The following is an 8051-nucleotide window of genomic DNA, read 5'->3' as shown; positions in this document are numbered from 1 at the left end:
GAAGCCAGTGGAAAGATAACATTTCCTGAGGCTCGGCGCCCTGCCTGAACCAAAGCAGCTCCTTCTCCGTCTTTTCTCCTGCAGTGGACTGTGCTGTTGTCCTCTCAGGTTCAGCACTGGGCCCCGGGGGGTGTGGCTAACTGAGTCCTGTTGGGGCTTGAATTCAAGAGCGCCTTCAAACGCAGCTGAAATGGCAACATCCTCGCCCTCTGTGGTGTTGGCACTGATGGCGAATTTCCCACTCGACGACGGGAAATCAGGCAGACCATCTCAATACTCTAGCGAAGAAACAAAAAACGTGGCCTCGTAGGGGAGCAAGCACTGACTCCAATTTAAGAAGACTCAGTTCAAACGACTTCTCAAATTCCTCACCTTCAACCGCCCAGAGGAATAACCTTAAGACAAGAGAGGAGAAAAGTACCGAGTGCCCTATTTATATGCATCTTCCTGTACAGTGGAAGCAGGGATTTCAAAATGATAGGTAGCCGGGCTCAGCCGCCTGGGCGAAGGGCAGACACGCTCTGCAGGGGGCACGGGTGGGGAGGTGGAGGCCACGGGGGCAGGGGCCCAGCCGCTCCGGCAGTCCCCCGGGTCACCCACAGCTGTCCTGGGTGGTTTCATGTATTCGGCAGCTGGTGAGGGAAGGAGGCTGTCTGCCCATTTGGGAGGTGATGGGCGCAATGGTTGGCAAGAGGAGGGGAGCAGGAGAGGCATACGGAGGGTGCAGAGGCGGCCAGCTGGCACTCGCGTCTCCTGAGCACCTCCGTGAGTTCGGCCCCTGGCCTCCTGCCCATGGCGGACCTCAGCGGGTTTGCCCCCACTGGTGGGAGCCCACCTTCCATCCCCACCGCGCTTTCGCCCAGGTTTGTTCCAGCACAGGATTTGTACAGAGGGATGGGGGAGCGTGGCCCAAGTGTGGCCAAGGGAGTCTGAGATTCCAGGCCGAAGTGGGGTGGGGTGGGCAGTTAGCACAGGGGGAACCGCCTCCGTGCCTTGCTGCCCCAAAGCGGAGAGGATTAGTCTATGAGTCCAAGGCCCCGAAGAAAGCATCGACTTTCCACTAAGCTGAAGAAAAGCAAACCCAAATCAGAAAAACCAGTGACACAAAATTGTCTTTGGAAAACGAATACAATTTATCTTTGGAAAATGAAGAGGCTGTTGGGATAAGGCACCTGCATCAAAAAGTTGCTTTGCAGGTTGCTATGTTTCTTGATGTCTGAAATCCAAGTATCTTAGCTTCTTGGAAAAAATTCGTGTCTGGTAACTTGATGGTGTATTGAGTCCCTGAGAGCTGAGTAAGAGTTATTTAAGCTTATCTCAGGGAATTTCAAGATGAGAGATTAGAAGGAACATGTACCCTACTTTTTCTTTTTATTCTTTGTTCAGACGAGGGGAAATTTGCTCCTTTCTCTTTCCCTCCCTTGCCACAGAAACATGATATATTGTTGTAACTACTGCTATTTCCACATCTTCCAGCTAATTTTTATTTTGAAATTATTTCAGGACCTGTGGAGCCAGATCGTCACCATGTCTGCCTTGTGGCTGCTTCTGGGCCTCCTGGCCTTTCCTTGTGAGTGGATTTCATTTTTCCCAAGTGGCCTTGGAGATGGGCAGGCCAAGCACAGGAACATCTGGCACTTCTGTGCTTGAAACTGCCATGGAAAATACTCTTTATCCCCTAGGTTTCCCAACAGATCCTGGCTTAGTCACAGCCACTGCCAAGCAGCCTCTTCCCTGCTCCCCCAAAAGGGGGGCTTCTCCAGAAGGTGGGGTGGGCTCCAGGCAGCTTTGCTTGAGGCTGGGCTCTAAATCTACACCACTGAGAACTGCTCATTGTCCTGCTATGAAAACTCTTTCACTGAAAGTATTTTCTGCTATTTTTTTAAATTGAATTTATTTATACACCACATATTTCCACAGAAGATTTTGAAGTGGTTTACCATAACAAGACTAATTTAACCAGAAAACAGGGAATCAAGGAGATGTAACTAAGCTATCCGTTGAGGCTGACATGGTTGTGAAATGAACTTCGGTTTTAGTTCTAGGGTTCCTTGCAGTTGAGGCAAAAAGGGAAAGTACATGGTTCTTGATAAATAATAGGAGGAAGCTTAGAATCATCTGAAACTTTCTCAGATGGAGTCTTATATCTATCCATTATTTATTGGCCCATTAATTCAACAAACATCTTTTCATTCCTATGAGGTCCTAAGCAATGGGAATGGAAGGAACTTGACGGATCATATAATGTGGTCAGGGAGCGGTGACAAGACCAACCACCGCATAAAGAGCATTGGTTGCCAATCACAAAGGCGAAAGTGTACCGATTAAAAAAAAATTAAGTTTAACTTTTAGCACACTCATAAAAGTGTACATGTTGGCTTGTTTTATTTTTAGTGTAGTCATCGAAGACCAGGTATTTTCATTTTTACATTTCTCTCAGATTATTCCTCAAAAGCTCGTAACGCAGAAATATTTACTCCAAAAGACTAGTATCTTCAGATGCCAACTCAACGAAACTTTTAATCGGAAAAGAGAACCTTCAAATGTATTTGTGCGAAGGTGTGGTAACTACAGGGTGATGTGTGGTAGGTGTGTTTCCCGCCATCCCCAAGGTCATGAAGATCTGACTGAAAGGAGAACTCCAATGACGAGTCCTCAGGAGAGGCTGAGCAAGACGGGCCTAGAGCTCCAGTGAGGCGTGAGGACTAGCTTCCGGGGGCAGCACGGCCCTGCTTTGGGTCTGAGAGACCCGCGAGGCAGCCGCCGACAGCCCCAGAGCTCTGGAGGAGTCCACGGCCCCACGGTTCTTAGTCCACAGGGTAGGAGGTGAAGCTTGAGTATCAGATGGTTTCCGTGGCGATTTCTCCACACACAGTCGTTTTCCAGAACGTTCCGATTGCAGCATGACGTTCTGGTGAACGTTGTGATTGTAGTCATTGTCATTAACGTCCCTCTGCTTAGGGGCAGAGGCTGACCAGAGCTCTTCCTGCCTTACACTCAACTCTTCTCACTGTGCAGCCTCGGCGGAAAGCAGTGACTGGGGATGCTACGGAAACATCCGGACCTTCGACACCCCTGGGGCGTCGTGTGGAATTGGAAGGCGACAAGGGCTGAACTACTGTGGTAGCTATGATCCCCTGTCCCCGCCGCCCTCCTCTGCTTCCCTCTTTCTCTCAGCAAGACCCCTAGTGGCCTCCCTGTACGCCACGCCCATCCCTGCCTGTCTTTCCCACGGGTTTCCATCCTCCCCACACGTCCTGTTGGTTCGCACTTTCCCACAGCCCCAAGCTCTGGCGTGGTGGGAAGAGCTCCACTTTCCAAACAAATCCCTTGCTTCTCTCAGCCTCCGTTGCCAGGGCGGTAACAGTATTACCCCACAGGGCTGGAAGTTCTCACGGGAGAGCATTTTAAACCATTGGGGTGCTTAGAAGGAAGGTGGCTTCCAGATAAACCAGTACTGGCTGTCATTTTGCCCAGCATTATTGCTGTTTTAGAAACTTCTAAGGTCACTCAGTTTCCTAAACATGATTTCTGGGTGCTGCTTTCGAATGGAAAAGTGAGTCAAGCTGTTGAGAGAAGCCCTCCACAGACTTCCTGGAGGGTGGGGGGGCCGTTCCTCCCTCCCGTCCCGTACCCCCTGCAGTGAAGAACAGGGTACATTTGATGGGGCCACCCCGTCGGGGTGCTTAGGGCGGGCCGTGGTGCCCGAGCCCATGGGAATTGTCCCGGGTGGGCTCCGGGGAGACTCACCTGAGTGGCACGGCCACACTGGGTGGCCAGAGGACACCTGCTCAGGGGACGCCACCTCAGGCTCCCAGGAGGAGAGCAGGTCAGGGGGTGACCGCCAGCTTGGGCTCCTCAGTCCTCAACCACTTCCCACACAAGCCACACATAGCCTCGGCAGCCTTGTCGACTTATTTCGCGTGTGCTTTAGGAGTCCGGGCTTCTGAAAGGCTGGCGGAAATTGACATGCCGTACCTGCTGAGGTACCAACCCGTGATGCGCACCGTGGGCCAGAAGTACTGTGTGGACCCGGCAGTCATCGCTGGAGTCCTGTCCCGGCAGTTGCACGGTGGCAAGGTTCTGGTCAACGTGGGGAGTGTGGGCGACAGGGTCGGCATGGTACAGGTGAGCACCCCACCTGCTCGTGGCGGCGTTGCTGCGTGTCGTTGTTGTTACTTGTTGCTGTTGATGGCCTCCTTGGAACACTCCCTGGAGCTGAGAGCCCAGCTCTGCTTGCAGAGGCAAACAGTGGCAGTTCGGCTTCATTTAGAGCCACGATTTCTTTTTGAAGCAGATTGGGCCATGCTTCCAGGATATCGCCGGTGGTCCTCTATTCTGAATTTCCGAGGAGGCAGTGGACAGGGGAGAGGGGAGAGGCTCTGGTGTTAAGAAAGGCCTGAGGCTGCATCCATGCTCTGATATTTGGTAGCCATGTGACTTTCAATCTCCTTGGGCCTCAGTTTCCTCACCTGTTAAAAGGCCATCTTCCTAGAATTATTAGGAGAATTAAAAGAATAATGCGAACAATTACCTGGCTTTTAGTAGATTCTCAACAAATATTAAATTCCTTTTTCACTTGTCTTTTTTCACAATTCTAAGTTCTACAGATTGAGCTTTATTTTTGCAGCGATTCTGCCTAAAACCATTTGCTGTTAGGTAGCAACGTCCAGTGAACTGGTCATTAGACCTTCCTTTTTGGGTTGACTCTGCACTGGGGCAGCGGCAGACTGATGGCCAGGGTGACAGCGAGGCTGCCATTTCTAAGCATCTCACCTAGTCTGTTGAGAAAGTTTAAGTATTACAGTCATTTTTTAAGCTTTTAGTAATTTTTTCCCCTTATAGTCTTCCCATTAGTGCTCTCTATGACACTTTACAATTTAAAAGTATTTTCAATGGGAGTGGAGGCAGCACACGTGGTTGAGCACCTGCTTCCCTTGGACAAGGTTCTGGGTTCCATCCTCTGTATCTCCTAAAAACAAACATAAAAAAAGCAACCCCCACTGAGGAGTGGATGTAGCCCAGCGGCTGGCACCTGCTTTCCATGTGCAAGGTCCTGGGCTCAATCTCTGGGACCACCTAAAAAAAAAGTGTTTAAAAATATTTCATCGTATTTTGCTTGTGGTACTCACCCAAAAATCTGGGTAGATGGGTGGGGCAGTTGATCCATCATTTGCAAGGGTGGCAATGGATTCCAAAGAAGGGACTCACCGCTGCAGAGTCACATGGCAGCTGGAAGACACAGACTGACCGGGAACTGTTTCACGTGAGGTTAGGGCCAGCACTGCGTCCACTGTTTGATCTACCTCCTTGGTCAAAGCTGATCCTTGGGAACAGAATGAGTCCATCTCCTCTGAAGGTGAAGCAGGCAAAGATTCAGGCATTTTCCCCAAATACGGTGAAATCAAAGTGGAAGTGATAACCAAAGGCATGCAAGAAAAGTTAGAAATACACTAAGACATTCAGCTCACCTGGCAGGAGAACTAGCATAGCTAGAAAAACCCTGCTGTGACCTGGGTGATGGCTTGCATTTGCTGCCATCAAGATGCATCGAACAGCTGTCTTTGCTTTCCAAACTCCCATCTCATCATGGCGCCAAAACAGCAAGAAAATGTCTATTCCCTTGCCCAAACCAAGTAGCCTAAAGTCTTTCCCAGGGAGCTTGCAGGTGGCTTTGGTTCCTCCAAAGGAGAAGGAGAAAAAAAGAAGGGAGAGAGTTGCTCTGAGCCCATGAAGCCTCATCGCCCTCCCACCTGTTTTTTTCTCTGCCTCCCACCCTCTAGGAACCCAACCTTTATGCTCCCAGCTCCTGGATCAGTGAATCCCAGGTTGCCGAGGTGACCAGAGTTCTCGTTGTTAGAATCAAAGAAATCCAAAGGAGGTTTTCAACCTGGACCCCAGACCAGCACTTGAGAGGTATGTGTAACCCCATCTGGTCGGTTGTTCCACAGCATGGAATGCATAAGGACAGATGCAATCCATTCCAAAAGATTCCCCAAAACCACGGTTGCCTCCTGATGGGCATTGAGGAAAGAGTGTCCAATTAATGGCTGGCACAGTTGATCAGTGAGGAGTTGTGCAGTCAGTTCTAAAGCCTCTCACGTCCATTTCAGGTGGACTCTGCGCCTACGGTGGAGGTGTTGGCTATGTCAGGAGCACCCAGGACCTGAGCTGCGACTTTTGTGATGACGTCCTTGCACGAGCCAAATTCTACAAGAGACATGGCTTCTGATGCTTCAGATCAAACCCAAGATGATTACCACACACAAAGCCTCAATTGTTCTAGAAATAAAACCAGTCAATGAGGTTTGTAACTGTGCATCTGAGTTTGGCCTAAAGGCCTCAAGTTAACATGAATTACATTAAAGGAAGAACTATAACTTGTGTTTCGTGGTCTGATGAACATGTGTGTCTGTTTGTGTGTGTGAACTAAGGGCTTTGTCTTATTAAGGTATTTCCATGGAAATTACCTGCAATGTGGATTTCTGTAAAATGAACTTTATACCTCAATGACTAGCCTTGCCACATTTAGCAAATAAAAATACAGGAAGCCCAGTTAAATTTCAGATAATGAATAAATTTTTTAGTGTAAGTTCCATGCAACATTGGGACATAGGTATACTCAAATATTATTCATTGCTAATCTGAAATTCAAATTTAACTAGGCTTCCTGAATGTTATGTAGCATCCCTACCAAATTTTAATTGAAAAGTTTTAGTAAGAAAAAGGAAAGCCAGTGGTTGGCTCCATCAGCTGGGTGGAATAGTGTGGGAGTCACTTCTTGGTCACCTTTCCTTAAGCCTGATTGTCCCTCTGTCATCTGAGTTCTTCTCCTTTCCCTTCTGGATCACAAGATCTTCCACACCCATGTCCCTCAACTTCACACTCAAGGTCTCCGGAACTAGCTAAACTGATCTCGTTTAGGGGCGCTTAACTCACTAACACATTCAGGCCACAGGATATAATTCATAGGATGTACTGTCATCAGTTACATCAGCTGTGTAAATTATTTGAGGGTTTGTTGTTTTTGGAAAAGTAATGTCTCATTCTATCAACTGTGCAATGTCAATATTCTGTAGAGCATATATATATATATAAATATATACTCAAATAGTGCCATTCTAGGACAATCGTCATCATTTCAAACATATTCAGTCAATTCCCAAATAAAAATTTTTGCAGCAACTACTATGTGCTCAACTCTATACCAAGCACTACACTAGAGTCTCTGCCCTTAGGAAATGTCAAATCATAACATTTAGTTGGGGATGGAAGCCCACACCGAAGCGAAGAGACTTGCCAACCACAGGTGGGCACAAGGCACAGAGGCAGGATTTGCACCAGGTGACCAGGGAGCACTCACCTGAGAAGCCCGTGGTGCCCTTGACCTCCTCCCATGCTACTTGTTCTCTCCACTTCTAAGACCTCCTCTCAAGGCTGTGTCCTGCAAACCAGTTCCCACCAAGGAGAAAAGGACTGAGAAGCCCTCGTAAACCATCCCCTTTGGAGATCTACATTTAGCTGCCAGAAGGAAACACTTCAATTACTTCCCCTAGTCGAAGAGTTTGGCCGGTAGGTAAGACTCTTGAAAGGAGGGCAACCTAAGACAGGCATGGTCACCTCGACAAAAACAAAAAGGGGGAAATGTTGGAAACTGAGGCACAGTGGTCTCACAAGGAGAGATGTGCTGTTTCCATGGCTATGTTCGCACCCTAAGGAATGCAGTAATTAAGAGTTCCGGGCAAACGGGATGAAGCTGTTAAAGGCTGAAAGAAAAGATGAGCACATGCCTTTTGTAGTGAATAGAACACTTAGACTTTGTACCTGGAGATAAGATTTTTTGAGTTCTTTATAATGCTATTAGTTAACTGTATGTTGCTGCTTGTTGTCACGTAGACTGGGGTATATAGAGAAACCCTTGTAAACAATAAAGTTGTCTGATGAGTCTCTACTTGCAGACCCCCTGATCCCATCTCTCTCGTTCTTCCTTTCCCTTCCTTCCCTCCCTCCCTCCCTCCCTCCCTCCTTCCTTCCTTCCTTCCTTCCTTCCT

At 48.4% G+C, this 8051-nt stretch overlaps 1 protein-coding gene across 1 annotated transcript; it reads left to right on the top strand.

Annotated features, from left to right (window-relative positions):
* Positions 1 to 1379: 1379 nt before the first annotated feature.
* LYG1 (lysozyme g1) lies at positions 1380 to 6386 on the top strand. Its single transcript, XM_004458054.4, has 5 exons — positions 1380 to 1570; positions 3019 to 3123; positions 3935 to 4128; positions 5784 to 5916; positions 6114 to 6386. Exons 1-5 carry the CDS (start codon positions 1435 to 1437, stop codon positions 6230 to 6232), a joined length of 687 nt encoding a protein of 228 aa, XP_004458111.3. The 5' UTR covers positions 1380 to 1434; the 3' UTR covers positions 6233 to 6386.
* Positions 6387 to 8051: the final 1665 nt, after the last annotated feature.

The sequence above is a fragment of the Dasypus novemcinctus genome, chromosome 17 (assembly GCF_030445035.2).
Source record: "Dasypus novemcinctus isolate mDasNov1 chromosome 17, mDasNov1.1.hap2, whole genome shotgun sequence".
Taxonomy (NCBI): Eukaryota; Metazoa; Chordata; class Mammalia; order Cingulata; family Dasypodidae; genus Dasypus; species Dasypus novemcinctus.
Note: the sequence above shows the minus strand (reverse complement) of the source record. Positions and strands in the feature narration are given on the sequence as shown.

Coding starts and splice junctions, on each gene's coding strand:
- LYG1 (XM_004458054.4), top strand. CDS start 1,435: ATGATATATTGTTGTAACTACTGCTATTTCCACATCTTCCAGCTAATT. Junction 1,571..3,018: donor GGGCCTCCTGGCCTTTCCTT/GTGAGTGGATTT, acceptor CTCACTGTGCAG/CCTCGGCGGAAAGCAGTGAC. Junction 5,917..6,113: donor CCCAGACCAGCACTTGAGAG/GTATGTGTAACC, acceptor CGTCCATTTCAG/GTGGACTCTGCGCCTACGGT.